Source organism: Pararge aegeria, chromosome 22 (genome assembly GCF_905163445.1).
Source record: "Pararge aegeria chromosome 22, ilParAegt1.1, whole genome shotgun sequence".
NCBI lineage: Eukaryota > Metazoa > Arthropoda > Insecta > Lepidoptera > Nymphalidae > Pararge > Pararge aegeria.
The window spans coordinates 13,791,377-13,811,326 of NC_053201.1; the positions used below are offsets into that span (position 1 = coordinate 13,791,377).

The 19,950-nt window shown below is 37.0% G+C and overlaps 1 protein-coding gene across 1 annotated transcript in view; it reads left to right on the forward strand.

Moving 5' to 3' along the window:
• Positions 1-8,850: 8,850 nt before the first annotated feature.
• LOC120633751 (hemicentin-2-like) overlaps positions 8,851-19,950 on the forward strand; it is a 128,929-nt gene continuing 117,829 nt past the window's right edge. The window contains exon 1 of the mRNA XM_039904085.1: positions 8,851-8,990. Coding sequence (XP_039760019.1) covers positions 8,866-8,990 — 125 coding nt within the window. The 5' untranslated portion in view covers positions 8,851-8,865. The remainder of the gene's footprint in view (positions 8,991-19,950) is intronic.

A 19,950-nucleotide genomic window follows, 5' to 3' on the forward strand; every position in this document is an offset into this window, starting at 1 on the left:
TTCCTAACGCCCCTAAAGAAGTATAACTTCAATAAAGTATATAACCGTATTGTGTCAGCATATAAGAAAACATCACCCCTCAGCTTCCCGCAACTGAGCGAATAAAAAAAAAAATATATTTCTTTATTTTCAAAAAGATTACAAAAATCAATTGCTAGTGGTCTCCACGAACAACCATATCATCATCATCATCATATCAACCCATTACCAACTACAGGGCACGGGTCTCCTCCCACAATGAGAAGGGGTTTAGGCCGTAACGCTGGCCCAGTGCGGATTGGTAGACTCCATACACCTTTGAGAACAGTATGCAGAAATCAGGCAGGTTTCCTCACGATGTTTTCATTCACCGTCGAAGCAAGTGATATTTTTAATTACTTAAAACGCAAGTTATTTAGAAAAGTAAGAGGCACGTGCTGGGATTCGAATTCGACCTCCCGAAAGTTAAGTCGAGCTCGTTGCACTATCACCGCTTCGATTTCGATAAAGTTATGTTATATTGGCCATCTCTTAAAGCACAAATACTGTTAATTCTGACTTAACTAGGATAGTTTGATTTTTTTCCTCGCGAACGAAGTCGAACGTACGGGAGCTAAGGTAATGCGCTCGACCGTAGCAAAGAGAAGATTGTGAAAACTTCGATAGCGCGATGTGGGATCTTGTGGCGCCATCTAGTTTAGTAACGTGAAGTCACTAACGTAAATCAGGCAGTACGCGACAAACGCAGGTGCGGTTGGAGACGATAAATAGGAAGACGATACAAGCTTCACCGGAATCGACAATGACCCCCAGTCGACGGCGAACCTTTCGCCCACAGCGCGGGGGTCGTGGATATCATTGATGACCTATAGGCCGTAAGCCAAGATGGCAAACCTTAGCCTAGATTAGATAGGCTTAAAGAACAAATTAAGGGATATGTTATTCCCCGCGCTAATCACCCGGATAAGGAGGTTTAACCTCGAGGGCCGTACCCCCGCTTGGCCAATACAATCCAGGGGTGTCCAGACAAGCAGTATTTTCACACAACTGGCCCTAAGCCAAGATGGCAGACCTTAGCCTTAAAGGCTTAAAGACCGACACCTATCTTCCCTGTGCGTATCAGGTAAGGGGGCAAAGCCTCAAGGCGCGCAACCAAACACACTTCGGCCTGCCGATAAGATTCCACAACTGGCAGTAGATAATTTTTATGTATCATATTAAATATTTTTCACACCGCTCTCTCATTGCAATTGTTTTGAAAATAAATTATAGTAGTGTAGCGGTCTCCACATTACAGAACTAGATGGTGCCACAAAAATCCTGCATCGCGCTAGCGAAGTGTTCACGAAGGATGCCTATATATACAACTACCAAAGTTGAATGTTCGGACCTCGGTCCCGGAGTACGATCACCCGCTCGGAGGAAGATCTTCCTATTGTTACGGTAGAGCGCATCATCATAGGTCCCGTAGTATAATATTATTAGTATACTAAACTAAGTGTTGCCCGCGACTTAGTCAGCAATGAATGTTAGATTACCCATGAAAGTTTAAAATTTAATTTAATCCTGTATAACAATAGTTGCCATACTAATAAATTAAAGTCAAAGTCAAAAATATCTTTATTCAAGTAGGCCCATAGGTGGCACTTTTGATGCGTACATAAGAATTACACGGTAGTGAGATGATGGCGATAGCCACATTCGTAAACTTAAAACTAAAGCTACGAGGGTTCCAAACGCGTCCTGGTCTAAGAAGAAGCCCACAACAAACTTAGCCGGGTATTTTTTTTGTTATCACCATCTCACAATGTCATGTAAAATTATTAGAGGAGCAATAATTCACACCCAAGCTTTTTATCGATTACGTAGTCCTTTATACTATAATAGGACTTTTCTATAAGCTTACGTTTAATACAAACTTGAACTTGAAATATTTTTAATAGTGCTGTTTTTATGTATATAATTTGACATTGTAAAGAGTTAAAAAAAAAATTTAATCTTAATAAAAATTAATTATAGGAATATTATTATTAAAACCGTAGCTCGTTGGCATTGGGTAGGTCCGGCTTCAGAACATGGCGCATCCAGAGAGGCGATGGCGGGCAAAAGGAAATACATCGCGGAACCGATGCCTAAACGCCAACGTTTCCGCCGATAGCACGCCATTTAATGCCCCCCAGGGGAGCCTCCCTGCATGTGGGTATATTACACATTATTTTGCAATATTAGCGCACATTTATAGTCTGTTACTTACTCGTGTTTGCAATATTCCCCGTTTGCCCGTGGGACCTAATCATTTCTTCAGCGTCTTCTGGCATTTGCGCTGAAACAAATACTGGCACTTTATGGTACACACCCACGTATGGTAGGAAGTTTATGTTTTGCTGGGCATTTTTTAAATAGTAATTAGTATATATATTGACGGCCGATTGGTGCAGTGGGCACTGACCCTGCTTTATGAGTCAAAAGCCGTGGTTTCGATTCCTACAACTGGAAAATGTTTCTGTGATGAGCATGAATGTTTTTCAGTGTCTGGGTGCTTAACAGTATTTTATAAGTATTAATGTATATTATTCATAGAATTATTCATCAGTCACTTTTTTGTGTGCGTGTAACCTTTACGCGCGATTGAAGTAAAACTTTTGTTATTATTTATTGATGAAACAGTAAAGTGTTCCACGGACTCCGCCATTTCATTTAATATTCACTATTTCATTTTATATTCTATTTAAAATTCATTAATATCACTTTAACATTTTATAAATATTTTATTTGTTAAATAGAATAATTGAGAGTAGAAAATTGAAGGTGAGATCAGCACATGTCAATATAACCTTGTCATTGAGTATTATAGAATATCGCAACCGTCAGAAAATGTATTAATAATATATTTATTACAAAAGTAATAAATAAACAAGTATATTTAGAGATTTTCAAAAAACTTTGCAATTTTTTTTTTTTTATTAAACTGTTTAATTTTTATTCGTAATTGATTCGTTTGAAAATAAATAATGCTAATTGATTATGATATTTGGCACTAGCTGGAGTATAAGTAAAGAAGCGTGGAGTATATGTAATACAGTTGTACAGCGTGGAGTATATGTAAATCAACCAGACTAGATTGCCCTACTTGAAACATCACAATCGTGAATTTTCTTGCGACGCCGAATTCACGAGACTTGCAACAATAATTACTCATTACTATATGAAATTCCGAGGAAGTTACGACGTCGTAAACCCAGTCGCAAATACTGTAATACGTACCGCCTAACCGCGGTGGGTGCGCTCCGGTTTATTCGCAGTAAACGGCCAAACGACTTGCCGCATTCGGCAAAAGCCTTTGCTATAAGGTCCGTTTTAAATGAGGATTACAGGGGATTATGTGGGGGAATATTTTTGTCTGGTGGGAGGTTGCAGCTGTGGTTGGTAACGCTACCGTTTAAGTCGTGCTACACAGCTATTCTAAGAATGTGAAAAGTTTCTGCCGTAGTCTATAACGGTTTTGACGAATTTCTTGGCGCAATGGTGAACGCTGTGGTGTTAAAACTGGGAGGACTGGTGGGAGTAGAGTTAGTAACCCCACCATTTAAGATGTGCCACCAAGCTATTCTTAGAATGAGTAGGGTCAATGCCGTAGTCTATAACTGTTTTGACGATTTCCTTGGCGCAATGGTAAACACTGTGTTGTTTTAAGCGGAAGGTACCGAATTCGACGTCGCGTAGAAACCGATAAGCAGTGTGAGTTTAGTATAACAGCTATACTTCTTGCTATCTTAGATTGCATCATCACTTACCACCAGGTAAGTCTGCTGTCAATAGCTAACTAGTAGTGGAATTTAAAAAAAGAGAAAAAAGTGCGTGCCGGGAATTTAACTCAAGCCCCACGTAGCTAACCAAACTAACCATTGGACCTCAACAGTACTAATTAATCGAACTATGTTATAATGTTATAATATCTAATTTATGATTATCCGATTAACATATCGGCATATTGTTGTTATTGGTTTTCATTAAAGTACAGATAACTAATGGTTCCTGACGACTTCGTTCGCATAAAGTTTTTGTTTTTATGTGGGACTCGTTGTTACCCGCGGCTTCGTTCTCTTGGAATATTTGACGTATCCCTTGGTTATTTTCTGACTCCCCCGAAGTGACCAAAAAGCTTTAAGGTTTCGCTACGTGAAAAACAAAAACAAATATTTTTGCGAAGCGGTGATAGAAGAGAAGGCCTAGTGGGTAAGGCTTCGGATTTTCTTTTGCGGAGACCAAGTTCGAGCCCCGGCACGAATGACAGCTTTTTCGGAGTTATGTGCGTTTTTAATTTAAGCATTTAAAATATAACTTGCTTTCTTAATGACAAGGTTGCTTGGAAGCATCCGGCTCCGCTTTCATCTCTCACAAAACAGAAAAATTCTAAATATTGTTAAACTATAAAATTATGGTGGAAAAGCGCAATCTGCTGATCTTCTTGCCTGCTCTCAGTGGAATACGCCTTCCAAACCGGTGGTAGAGTCACTACAAACAGACTGACTTGATGTCTCAAAAGTGCTTATAAACTAGGTCTACTTGAAATATATAAAATTTTGAATTTTAAGTTGATTACAGTCAAAGGCTAACTTGTAGTGGAATAAATAAAAAAAATGTTTGAGCCGTCACGGGATGCCTGGCAGATGTTAAACATCGAAATAGTTAGTAAGTTATTGCAGATATTGCATAATGAAAAGATAAATCATTACAAATTTGTTCAACAAATAAATAAATAAATACAATCCAATAGATAACCACTCCATTTCTAAGTCGGTTAGTAATGACTGTTTTATTACAAAATTAATATTCATTTTTATTGTTACATACGAAATACAAAAATTCAGACATAAAGCGTGGCGATGCCTGCACGGCCTGTGTTTCATCGCCTATAGATGTTTCACATCAAAAAAAGTACTTTGTCCTCAGAAAAGTTAGAGTTCCGTGCCGGGAATCGTACGCGGTCCCCCTGTTAAGAAAGTCGAAGCCATAACCTTAAGCCACAGGTATATACAGTAGCAAGACATACGTGCGAAGGCTTTGATCTGCATGCGTATTACGGGCTTCATTGATTTGTAATTATCATAACCTAATTTACTACACACAATCTGATTGCGACATAGAGGTAGTTAATTATAATTTCATCAGAACGACGACCTCCGTGGCGCAGTGCTGCGAGCTGTGGTCTTAAAAGTGAGTGAAACCGGGTACGATCCTCAACAGGGGCAATTTGGGAATTTATATTTTCTAAATTTCCTTAAATAGTTGTAGAGGGCTAAGGGAGCGTCCATAAATGACATGAGGTATTTTTTAAAATTTTCTGTCACTCCCTCCCCCCCCTGGTGAGGTGTCGTGAGATTTTATTCAATTCCATCCCCCATCCCCCAATCTCACGTGAGATTTTTTCAAAATGTGGGTTTGTACGTAAACGCGTTGGATTGTTATTGTAAAAAGAAAAAAAATGTTTCATGATTTTACTTACGACTAGTTAAGACTAGTAATCAATATTGCTGAGAGTTTAATTTTAAGTGTGATAAAAATTTAACAAAAAAATTGCGTGATATTTGCCGAGCTCTCTCGGTAGAGTGGTAACTTACCACTGCTGGAGCCTTCCATCAGACATATAAGAATCTAAAAATAAGTAAATAACGAGTGAAGTTTGGAAACAATGAATTCTCAAATTGAACCTGTAACCCCCTATTTATAAAACCGCGCTAAACGCTCACCATTGTGCTGCGATGTTGTCAAAATCTGCGTCAAAATAACCTGTAGGTTACAAAAACCCATACAATAAATACAATACGTTATGAAAATCTAGCTCGCAAAAAAATACAGACGCTCATATGTATTGTATTTTTATTGCTTAAACAAATAGTTGAATTGGTGAACTGTAAAACGGAGATATGGCTATACAAACAGACGCGTTCGTTACCCACACGCTTCACTAATTTTGATAACTCGCTCCCATCTGCCCTGGTACCGATGAAAATCCATGGCCTTAAGTCATACCCCTTTCTTGATACCCCTAAATTGATAATAATCATGGTCACTATCAACAGCACACAGGGCCTCCTCTCAGAATGAGTTTGGGCCGTAGTCGACTACGCTGGCCATGGGCGGATTGGTAGATTCCCCCCCCCTGGTTTTTTTCACGAGGTTTTCCTAAACCCTTAAAGCAAAAACTCCGAAAAACTAGTGCGTGCGAAAGAACATCTAATATATGCGTCAATTAATATCTGAAACACCAATGTGTATGTTAAGGAAATTCGATCAAACCGCATAAAGAGAGCCGGCGATTGAGCAAAAAAAATAACCGTTATTATAACTGTATGGAAATACCTTAACATATTATGTTAAACAAATAAAATTTTCCCTCCCAATTGTATTCATCGTTTTTCAATCGTGAAAATCATACTATAGAGATTGCAAAGAAGAATAATTTATGCAAATGACTATTGATTTTCGAAATGAAATCCGAAATGAACTTAACGTTTGTCTGTTGGTTCCTGAAATTCGTCATATTCAGTTCGCTAACTCGTTTGCCTTTACTTTTGTGTATCCACACGCCCTATCTGCAACCGTTTTTTTAAATGAAAATTAAGCTTAATTTGCTATACTACGCGAAAAGCAGGAGAGTCTGTGTGGTGTAATTTATAATTTCTTCAATGGTTATACTCCACACCAAACAGATCTTCGGCAATGTACCCTCTACGCACGTTACGCTCCGAAACCGGAGCAACCTCAGGAGATGTTGACTTTACAATGAATAATTGTAAGTGACTTAAAATTCTCCTGCTTTTCGCGGAGTAAAGCGAATTAAGCTTAATTTTCATAATATATCATGGATTTCCGCAAAGTAACGCCTGCTTCTATCCACGACGTTTTTTTTGTTTGACTTCAAAAAGTCGATTCCCACATGTGATTTGTGTGGTGAACATGAATGGTTTTCAGTGCGTATATTAATGTATATAATTCATAAAAAAAATATTCATCAGTTCTTTTAGTAGCATAAAACAAGCTACGATTACTTGGCGATGGCGATGTGTGCATTGTCGTAGTTAATTCCAATTTTTGCGGTGCGAATGAGAAAGCAACGTCGTAAGTGTGAACCTACTGTCAAAATCTCAAGTTTCTAACTCCAGCTGTTTAGGCTGTGCGTTGATATAACAGACAGTCAGGTTGTGTTTTATCCATACTAGTACTGTTAGTAAGGAGTATAAATACGAAAGGGTGTTTGTTTGTCTGTACTTTACGCCCTAACTATGATTATTTAGGGCGTAAAGTATACTAATCAGCTTGACTTTTGGCATAGAGTATGTGACGGAGCGCAACAAAGGCTACTTTTCCTAAACGCAGGCAACAGATAGTTTAATATCATATAAATAATAAATAAATAAATATACTACCACAATACACACATCGCCATCTAGTCCCAAAGTAAGCGTACCTTGTGTTATGGGTACTAAGATGACGGATGAATATTTTTATGAACAGGATACATAAATACTTATAATATACATATAAACACCCAGAAACTGAAAAACATTCATGTTTATCACACAAACATTTTCCAGTTGTGGGAATCGAACCCACGGCTTTGGACTCAGAAAGCAGGGTCGCTGCCCACTGCGCCAAGCGGCTGTCTATAGATTATAGATAAACTTCAAAGCCGCATTACAGCAGCATTTAACAGAAATGATTACTATAATAGTTCCATATCCTAAGTGTTCCGGAAAATTTGTTATTTACGGCTATCTTAATGTGAAAAAGTGTGGCGAAACTGCCGATCCGTAAAATATGAGTCAGTCCGGGGAGCGATTCATTGGCGCCCGCTACATAAGTTATTATCTCTGGATAATTGCTAACGCCAGATGTACTAAATTATTAATTGTAGTTTTTACATGCAAATTTATTATTTTAACTTTCGTAAAAGGTCCTATGTAGATAGGTATAACTTACTAAACACATGTAGATTCTCATAGAGCTTAAACTCAAATGTGTATCGTTTGTTGTTTATTGGGCGTTTGGTGGTAAATTCTGAACGTGATACGTAAATTTTCTTTTTACTACGTTGTAATCGCGTTATTATAGTTTTTACAATATTTATAGTCAGGTGTTAGGAATTCTCCTGGTATACTGCGAATACGTTTATTAATGTAACATAAAAAAAAAAAGAAACTGAAAAAGAAAAGAAAAATTACAAGCTCCTAAACTAACTTACTTATGGCATTGTGTAAAAATGTCAACGCGATGTATTTAACTCGTGGTGGATCTTTTATCACCGAACGCAGTAACCATATTCTATTTATTTTAGTGTTACAAAATTGCCTCTGCCGGTAGATGCAATTTGGGAATTCATAATTTCTGAATTTTCTCTAGTCTGGTCTGGTAGTAGGCTTTGGCCGCCTTAACGACAAAGACGTGCCGCTAAGTGATTTAGTGTTTCAGTACGATATCGCGTAGTAACCGATAAAGAGGTATGACTACCGTACCACCTAACAGGTTAGCCCGCTACTATCTTAGACTGCATCATCACTTACCACTAGGTTAGATTGCAGTCAAGAGCTAAAAATGAGAATGTAGTGCAAAAAAATATATATTTATTGCTACGTGTAATAGAGTGGTCAAATCAACCTACGTCCAGCGAATTTATTTTTGTATCGATGGATTTTTTTGCCGCTTCAGTATTAATTTTTTTATGTGCATAACCCACGCGACGTAATCGACTTGTTACGCCATCTGTGATTCCCGAACGAAGTTAAAATTTGGATTAGTTGCTAACTATAATTTTATCTAGCTTGTAATGCCTGGTAGAGTGGTCAAATCAACTCAGATGTAGTGGACTTTGTTCCAGTTTCCACGATGGACGTGGAGGCAGTGGTGGGGCGCACCGCCTCCCTTCCCTGCGACATCGAGCCTGATTCTCACGAGGATCGCGTCTACATGGTGCTGTGGTTTCGGCATGCCGGTGGAAAACCCCTTTATAGGTAAGTCTTAAACTAACTGGAAATAAGAAAATATCTTTTCATCATAACTATAAGAATGTAACCATACTTAACAATGGTAAAGTCAACATCTCTTGAGGATGCTCCGGTTCGGAGGGTACATTGCCGAAGATCTGTTGGTGTGGAGAATAAAGTTTAATGAAATTATAAACTACACCTTAAAGATTCTCCTGCTTTTAGCGGAGTATAGCAAATTAAGCTTAATTTTCATAAGATATCATGGAATTCCGCAAAGTAACGCTTGCTTCTATCCAATAAAAATCCTTACTGTTTTGCGCCTTCTAAAAAAGCAAAGGGCTTCTATGCGCGACTGTACTTATGTGCAATTATTTTATTGATTTACTAGTTGCCTTTTCGACTGCAATTTCACCCGATTGCAAGTAATGTTACAATGTTACATTCAAAAAGGCAAGGGGTAACCTGTTACGGGTATGGCAGTTATATTAAACCCGAACTCCTAATCGGTTTCTACGCGAAATCGCACTGGAACGCTAAATTTAATTTAATTTGGTTAATTCAGGATATAATCTTTGTGTACGAAATTTCAGCAACAAAAACATCTTACCATTTTCGTAACTTATATTTTAAACTTGTAAAAAATGTAAATGGTTTTTTTTTCTTTTTGTGCAAAATTTATTTACTTCAAGGACTACTTCCTATAAAAGTATTCTTAAACCGTCATGTCTGTATGTTGGTAGTGACTCTACCACCGGTTTGAAAGGTAGAAGGTACCGATAACAGTTCCTCTTTTTCAAAATCACTTTATCAATATTATTTTTCTAATTTGCAAGAGATGAGAGCGGAGCGATCGGATTCAAAGCAAACATGTTACGAGTATATAGAAATACATCAATCATTATCAGTTGAGATTGCAGTCAAGGGCTAACTTGTAGTGGAATAAAAAATAATTAACATATTCATCTACAGCATGTAAATGCTAAAACTAAAGGCCTCTTCCAACGGGGGGAGGGGGGGTCTGTATACACCAAGCCGCTCTCCGTTATATTCCCGTAGTCAACTAGTTCTACACCTCCGGTAAGAGGAGGGATGGTGACAGCTGTATTTTGATCTACCGTCACCACACCTCACTATCAATAAGTGGGAGTAACATCATCATCATCATCATATCGACCCACTACAGGGCACGGGTCTCCTCCCACAATGAGGGGTTCAGGCATAGTCCACCACGGTAGCTCAGTGCAGATTGTCGGACTCCACACACCTTTGAGAACATAATAGAGAATATAATAATACTAATAGCAATTTCTCTTATTTCATTTAATATCATGCAGGTTGCCTGGCGATGTTTTTCTTTACCTTTTGCAAGTGATATTTTTAATTACTTAAAACGCAAATAACTTAGAAAAGTTAGAGGTGCGTGCTGGGACTCGATTTTTGTTTTATTTATAAATAAATAAATAAATACTACGAATATACACATCGCCATCTAGCCCCAAAGTAAGCGTAGCTTGTTTTATGGGTACTAAGATAGCTGTTGAATATTTGTACGAAAATAATACATATAAATACTTATAATATACAGATAAACACCCAGATACTGAAAAACAATTATGTTCATCACACAAACATTTTCCATTTGTGGGAATCGAACCCACGGCCCAGGACTCAGAAAGCTGGGTCGCTGCCCACTGCGCCAGTCGGCCGTCAATTTATTTAATTCCATGTTGTGTACACATACTTTGGGTTTCAGCTTAGAACAAAACTTGTTATTACTTATATTTAGAACTTTTAACCTTTAGTTTTTTTGTTCTGTATACCTGTTCTGTGTACCCAATAACAAAAAACAATAAACAACTCGGCTCCCCGAAAGTGAAGTCCAGCTCCTACCCACCGCGCTATCACCGCTTTCTCGATTAACATATTAAAGTACTAGCGGACCCGCGCGACTTCGTCCGCGAAAGAGTCGACTTCAAAAAATAGTCGTATGTTGTCGCGGACTGTTTTATAGAACTTTAAAGAAACAACAATTCTGTCAATTCCGGTATACATATTACATACTTCCGTCGTTTGGCGTAACGTTTACCGTTCACGCATCGCACGGATCAGAAACTCTTGAAAAGGATATTTTTTGCAGTTTTTGCAACATTTCTCATTAATGATAGTAGCGTGATGTTATATAGCCATAATTGTTACTACAAATCGAAAAAAAAAAACGAAATAGCATTTTCTGAGATTAGCGCGTTCAACCAAACAAAATTTAAAAGCTTTATAATATTTCAACTATGCCTATCCAAAAAGCACGTCCATCTAAAACTCCGTTGCACCGATTTTGAAAGACAATTGCGGAAAAAATAGTGATTCTATCCTGTAGAAGCCTAGTCCTGTCCTTTTTTCCAGGATAAAAGAAGCCGATGAGCTATTCCGGACTATATTGTAGGTATCTCTGCCAGATTTCAGCCAAACCGGTTAAAGCGTTACAAATATCCATACATACATCCAACCATCCATGCATCTATCCTCACAAACTTTCGCATTTATAATATTAGTAGGATGGTACGCATGCATTCGATCGTTGTCCCATATGCCTTGCGACTTGCTGTTATCTGTGAAGAATTATGTCCTTGATCTCCGACAATATTCATCAGATCTTCATTAAAATTAGACAATACATGCTCGGTAGTATACACTGTCAAATAAAAAAAATCGGTGCAAATTTAACGGAGATATGAAGTAAAATTGATTAAAAAAATCGTCCCATTTCCCGGAGGAAACTTATTGTTTATCGGGATAAAAAATATCCTATATGTTGACCCGGGATATCAGCTACCACTGTACCAAATTTTATTTAAATCCGTTCAGTAGTTTTCACGTGATGCCCGGACAGACAGACAGACAGACAAAAATTCAATAAAAATCTGTTTTGGACTCAGTATCTATTATAAAGCATTCCCCGATCAAAATTTGCAAAATATATTTAATGTACAGAAATCTTCCAGTTACAGTTTTATTATAACTATAGATATATGTTTCCTTTGGAAGTATTTGAGCAGACAAAACGGTAAAATGATCTAGAGGCGAATAATTCCACAGTAGCTACTTTATGGAAAGGCGGGCGACCTTCCAAAGTTTCCCCTGTAATATTGTTTGAGATAAAAGTCAAAGTTAATTAAGGGTCGAGCATAATAAGTACGTAATGTGATTACAAGTGATTACAGCTGATCACGTGGATTACAAATTAGCTAGACTTTGCTCTGGTAAAGGGTTTAACTGGATAATGAACGTTTACGATATTCTATACGTTATGGGTTACGTAATCATTATTAATAATCACTTTAATGTTCCACTAAATACATGGCTCTCCTTTCGTAGGAGATAGGGATACAGAGCTTTGGCCTACTATGCTAAAGTGACAGCCTACGCCAAGTCTACGCCAAGTCTACGCCAAGTCTACGCCGAGTCTACGCCAAGTCTACGCCGTAGAGTAATATCCGCTTTAAAGCGGTGATAGCAAAGTGGGTAATACTTCGAGACCGAGTCCCAGCACGCACCACAGACTTTTTGGAGTAATGTGCGTATTTAATTTCAGCAATTTAATATCACTTTTTTTTAATAAATAAATAATAAAAAATACAGGTACTACGACAATACACACACCGCCATCTAGCCCTAAAGTAATGAATAATGAAAATGAAAAAATGATTTATTGTGGCTGTTTAATGTGTTTATTGGTTATTTTTGTTTGTGTATAACTAAATTTAATAATGTTCATTACATTTAGTAATACACAAACAAAAAGTATGGACGGTCTCTGCTGCCTAATTTAGGTAACCATATGCTACCTACCCTCCTTAGATTAAGTACTAAAATAACAAAATCAGTGCATACTTAATTAACTAATTTACTTTATTTGTGTGTGCGTGTGAGTGTGCGTGTGTGTGATTGTCTGTATGTGTGTGAGGTGTGTGCGTATGTGTGTAAGTGTGTGTGTTTGATTTCCTTAATATAAATAAATCCTAAAACATTATTCAGTAAATACGCTTCAGTAAGTCCTCTCTGTTTCATAGTTTAAACTTTGTAAATAATTAGAACTACTTTTATGCAGTTAAATTTATTCATTTTATGTATGGATCGCGTTTTATTTAAGAATCTATGTCTTACCTAAATAGCACTCAAATTTCTGTGCATACACAGTTCAAAACAGGGGAGTATTATATATCCTAATATTGCATCGTTTAGTATGAAGGTCAGGGACTTTTTGCTCTAAGGAGCTCTAAAGTAAGCGTAGCTTGTGTTATGTGTACTAATAAAACATCGTGAGGAAACCTGCATGTGATGTCCACCAATCTGCACTTGGCCAGCGTGGTGGACTCAATAGTCAATATGACCATTAGTCATTTATTCATAAATATTAATATTATACGTCACATAGCAATTATTAAATAATAAATTATCTCATGTAAATGTATATGACTTCATAAATTTATTATAATATTATTCTATAATAACAAATAAGTAAAGTCAATATTCACAATATTTTACTTTCCAAGAATTCATTATAACTGTAGAAATCCTTCTCGACAAGCCAAGTCTTCAGTTTTTTCCTGAATAAATTATTATTTGGTGCATCTCTTATGCTACCTGATATCCTATTAAAAACTTCTGGGCCCCATGCCTGCTACAGTCTTTGTTGCCTTTTTAAGGCTGTGATATTTGGATAGTAGTCTATGAGGGTACCGTAAGTAATTATGACTCCTTTTGACAAACTCGTTTCTGTGCTGCGCTACCTTGTCCGACTCCGGCCTAAACTCTTGTCATTCTGATAGGAGAGTGCCCCGAAGTGGGCCAGTAACGGGTTTGTTATGACGAAAGGAATTCTCATACAGTATGTATTTTTACTTTCTCCATAGGTAAGGGAATTTTTGATAAACAAGCTAATGCCCGCGTTCTTTTCCGCATTTATACCAGTTTTTTTACAAATCCCGTGAGAACAGCTTGTTTTTGCTGGGATAAAACGTGTGTTACTCTACGTCCTTTAAAATAACTCTATACCAAAAATGTATTCGATTGGTTGCTTAGTTAGGGCGTAAAGTAAAGGAACTTCGGCATTTATACTTTTAAAGACCGAAGTATATAATTAATATGAAGACCTGTAACCTGTATGCCTGATAGTTCTCTTTAAAGTTCTCAAAGGCGTGTGGAGTCCACCAACCAGCACTGGTCCAGCGTGGTGGGCCTTAACCCCTTCTCATTGTGGAAGGAGACCCGTGCCCTGTAGTGGGCCGGTAATACGTTGATATGATAATGGTGATACTTAGTATATATTGTGCGGGACCGTTTCTTGATTGTAACATCAACTCACTTATATGTAGCTACATATTTTGCATTTATAATGCCATCTATATTGTCTAGTTGAATGAAGAAATATTTGACTATGACGGAAAGTATTGCCGCTGTTTTTAACAGAATATTCTGGTAGTTAAACCACCTATGTCGGAACCAGTGTTACCAAAATAGCTCAAAGAGTCGCGTAGCTAAAGTGGCAATGGGTGTGGCATAGCTCGGAGAACCGATAGACCTCGCACCGGTAAACGCAGCGTTGGTAGACCCTCAATCAGGTGGACGGATGACATCAAGCGATTCGCAGTGAGCCATTGGACTCAAGCGAAACAAGACCGTGGTATTTGAAACTTCATTTCACGTCTATGGTTTGAGATGGTGATACACTGAAATAAATAATGTATCAATCCATGAAATAGGTATACCAACCACGGTCGATTTGTTATATAACCCCGATAACATATGTATCGGCGATATCGCGTGTTAGATAATAATTTATACGGACAGACGGATTCGTTTTGCGAATGAATTCATATTTCATTGCTACGGAGTAACGGTTTTATCCAACTTTTTTCTTGTTCTATCATTTTTTTTTTGATTTACGAACAGCCCTGTTCCATGAGTTGGGCAATAAATCGGAACTCTTTTGTAATGAGATAGCAAAACTCGTTACTGGGGATTAACTACTATCGCTAAAAGTAGCATTATTTTAATAATGATGACGCTCTTGTTCCAGAATTGTAAACTTTATTATTGGGATGTCAAGGTGTATATAAAAAGGTATATATTTATATATTTATTGCAAACACACTTTCGTTTCGAAAGATATCGAAGATGACTCATATGAATAATTGAATTTCTTGTTTTATTTGCCTTTCATAATTCAAAATCCACTTGTGTACTTTGCCTGATATAAGCACTTTTAAAACGACTAGTCCGTCTGTTTGTAGTGAATGTACCATCGGTTCGGAAGACTGATTCTACCGAGAAGAAGCCAGCAAGAAACTCAGCATTTGCTCTTTATTCGTCGGCAGTTTGACAAATCAATATATTTGACTATACCACCGGTTTTTAAGGCAGATTCTACTTAAGAAAAAGACGGCTGGAAACTTAGTAGTAGCTAATTTGCAACATAAGCGTTTGAAAATTTTGAAATTATAAATTTCCGGGGATCGAATCTGGGACCTCCAACTTATAAGACCATAACGTTCTTCCCTACGTGTATTACATTGATCCATTTTCCTATATTGTGAGAGATGAAAGCGGAACCGGATGCTAGTAACTTCCTTACTCTAGGCTGGTGTTTTTTATTTCTAGACAGAAAAATCAAAACACCTATCAATCTTTAGTCTGATAAGGGAATCCGAACCTAAAATCCATCCAAAAAAAACAAAATTCAAATTCGTAAACTGTAATATGATGTTAAAAAAGAGCAATCTGCTGAGTTTCTTGCCGGCTCTGCTTCGTTAGAATCTGCATTCCGAAACAGTGCTAGAGTCAGTACAAACAGACTGACTTGACGTTTTAAAAGAGGCCTACTTAAAATTTATGAATTTTGATTTTGTTGGAATTTTATTAATGTAGGCCTATCACAGGCATTTATGAAACGTTCATATATGAGAGTGAGAGAGAGAGAGGATGAGAATCGCGGATTGGTGGACTTCACACACCTTTCAGAACATTATAGAGAACTCTTAGTCATGCAGGTTTCCTCACGATGTTTTGCTTCACCGTTAAAGTAAGTGGTGTTTACATAATCTTTATGGTGATAACTTCTAACTACTTTAGTTAATAAAGCTGTGGGTTCCAAACTTGACTCGAAAAGCCCTCAACAAACTTAGCCGGGTAATTTTTATGTTATCACCATCTCACGGTGAATTCATATGTAGCTATGAAGTTAGAGCAATTCATAACCAAGCTTTCTTATCGCTTAAGTAATTCTTAATATTATAATAGGATAGGATAGAAGTTTACGTTTTATACGAACTTTATTGAGAGACATTTCAAAGATTTCATTCGGTAATTCGTTATAGAATAATATACAATTTAACTTTTATGAAGGTAATTGATAAATTGTTTCTTTATCAAGTAACAACAATGAAACCTCGGAAATGACTCGCCAACAACAAATAATGAAAGAAAAAGCTTAGGTGTTACACTGTAACGGGTTCCGATACATAAATAGTGATGTACGATTACTGTAATTACGAGTATATCATATCGACAAAGTAATTTTTTTTTTATATTCGATTAAATGTTTTTAATTTTGTAATTTGGAAGCAAAACATAAAACTATTTTTTATATTATATATGTATTCTTTTTCAGTCATTTTGTTATATCAGCCTTCCTCTAATAGGATTATGATGAGGATGGCGAGTTCGCAATAAAACTTTTATAATACATATATATCTACAACGACAGATGCTACAAATTATTTATTATTTTTATAAGAATATAATATTAGTAGCCTACCAGTACTACTGGACCAGCGTGGTTGACTACGGCCTAAACCTCTTATTGTGGGAGGAGACCGGGGCCCTGTAGCCATAATATGTTGATATGATGATGATGAATATAAGTAGAAATTTGGTAAAAAGAAAAGTTATAAAAAAACAAAATACTTACTTATTAATTCAGAATATAAATCTACCTTGATAGTTGACGATTTGAGTTACGATTATTACCAGTGGTTTATATAATGTTGCAAACCCGCCATCTTACAGCAGCTGCGTGGAATATCTAAGCTATAATCCCTTCTCGTAAACGAGAGTGAGTCCTTTGAATTGACCCCCGGAGAGGTGGTCAGATACCATCGAGCAGGGAGTCACTGGACCTACGCGACACAAGACAGTAGTATTTAGAAATCCCTACAAAATATTGGATAGAAGCACGCGTTACTTTGCGGAAATCCATGATATATTATAAAAATTTAGCTTAATTTGCTATACTCCGCGGAGCATCCTCAAATGTTGACTTTACAATGAATAGTTGTTATGTGATTATCATAATATTATCGTCGGAGCGAAACGTGCGTAGATGGTACATTGCCGAAGATCTGTTTGGTGTGGAGTATAAGGATTGAAGAAATTCTAATTTGCCTCATCCAGATTCTCCTGGTTTTCGCGGAGTATAGCAAATTAAGCTTATTATTTATAATAATCCCTACAAAATATCTAAGTCCAGCATTGGATATCCATTGTTGACATAGTAATAATGAGGTAAAGAATCAATTGCGTGTTGCGAAGCCAACATGTCCTGAAGATGCTACAGCGTCGGAGCGTGGAGAACATATTTTACAAGATCTTTGGCATATAAAAACTTAAAGAAAATGTAAATCTTACTAAAGATTATTGCGAATTATACCTATAATAAATGCAAAGTGTCTCTTCACGGGAAAATTTTAGCTCCCTTGGGAAAACAGGAATTTCACGGGAACGGGAACTAATCTTCCTTTACACTGATCCAAACAGATTAAACCCGTACTTAATGCGACTTACTGCATCAAAAAGGTCGCCTTCTTGATTGCAATTCTTTTTGCACTTGGAATTCAAGTGGCGAATCACTAAGCAATGACCTCGAGCTTAAGTTTGAAAGACTCTTTCTATTCGACTTTAATCGATTCTCAAGTGATTCAGCACATCACTACTTCATAGTATTGAATAGGCTTTACTTCTATAATATAGCCGGAGAGATGGTGAATAAATGGATGAAATAAAAGTTCTTTTGTTTTGGAAGCCACAATAAATTTAATTACTTGTTTCGTTGGCTTAGTATTTAGCATATTGACTCCATCATTGACGGCTGATTGGCGCAGTGGGCAGCGACCCTGCTTTCTGAGTCCAAGGCCGAGGGTTCGATTCCCACAACTGGAAAATGTTTGTGTGATAAACATTTATGTTTTTCAGTGTCTGGGTGTTTATATGTATATTACAAGTATTTATATATACTATTCATAAAAATATTCATCAGTTATCTTAGTGCCCATAACACAAGCTACGCTTACTTTGGGACTAGATGGCGGTGTGTGTATTGTCGTAGTATATTTATTTATAAATTAGACATTATAATTATAATAAGTAATATACAGATAAACACCAATACAAGGTATAATACACATGTACGGGTTCTATGGTTATACGCTCGACCGTAGCAATAGGAAGATCTTCCTCCGAGCGGGTGATCGTGCTCGGGGACCGAGGTCCGAACATTATTTTTTGGAAGTTGTACATATAGGCATTCTTAGAGGCGATGCAGGATTTTTGTGGCGCCATCTAGTTCTGTAATGTGGAGACCGCTACACACAGATAAATAGCCATAAATAGTACACCAACTCCTAGACTATAATAGTAAGTATTGAATAGGCTTTAAACGCGATCGATTGTACGTGATCGCGTATAACTAATGTGCGCCATTGTTAATGGGTTTGATTAATTGTTATTGTGTGCACTTGCCGAGGGAGTTATGGGCCCACGCGTTCAATGGCTAATTTAGCGTACTACTATTATAGTTAACTATTCATGTACCCTGCATAAGCGGTGACAGCCTAGTTGGTAAGGCTTAGGCACAGAATTGAGAAAAAACAGAACCCTCATCCAGCCATTATGTAAGGCTTGGGTACAGAATTAAGAAAATACAGAACCCTCATCCAGCCGTTATGTAAGCCTTAGGAACAGAATTAAAAAATACAGAACCCTCATGCAGCTATTATGTAAGGCTTAGGAACACAATTAAGAAAATACAGAATCCTCATCCAGCCGTTATGTAAGGCTTAGGTACAGAATTAAGAAAATACAGATACATTGTGTCCATTAAACAGTGAAAACGTCCTTCGCACGTCACACTTCACAGTCGCGGAATGTTAGTAGCTCACAAACTTTACCATTTTTCCCAATTGTATGATAAACGTTTAGAACATTAGAGGTAAAATAATTTCTGCCAACTGCTAAATGGAATGAAATGACTTACCGCCTTTTCGAGAAACACTCTAAAGTGGAGTGGTTTTTGATGCTTCATATTACTAAAAGCGATCTCTGCCAGGCAACCTTAGGATTAGGAGACAACAAGAGCGAGAACAAAAACGTGGTGTAAAATTATTATAAACCTACATTCAAATTATATATATATACAATAACCTCACCTAGAATTTTTATAACTGTGCTCCAAAGTATAATGAAAACTCTAAACTGGGATAGAAAAGGAATCAATATTAATGGGAAACTCCTCAGTAATCTCCGATTTGCAGATGACATCATACTCTTCTCTGAAACAGCATCTCAATTACAGGAAATGATTAATGAACTAAATAATGTCAGCAATACGATCTGCTTAGAACTAAATACTCTGAAAACCAAGGTCATGACAAATCACCACGTTATACCGATAAAGGTTAATAACAACACCTTAGAATACGTTCTAAGCTATGTTTATCTGGGACAACTATTATCTTTCTCTAAGACCAGACTCGAAGATGAAGTTAAAAGACGAGTTAACATAACTTGGAATAAATTCTGGAGCAATAAAGAAACTTTAAAGTCAAAAATCCCTTTAAAGCTAAAGAAAAAAATAATGGACTCTTGTTTATTGCCCTGTCTTACGTATGGCTGCCAAACATGGATTTATAATAATAAAACTAAAAATAGAGTA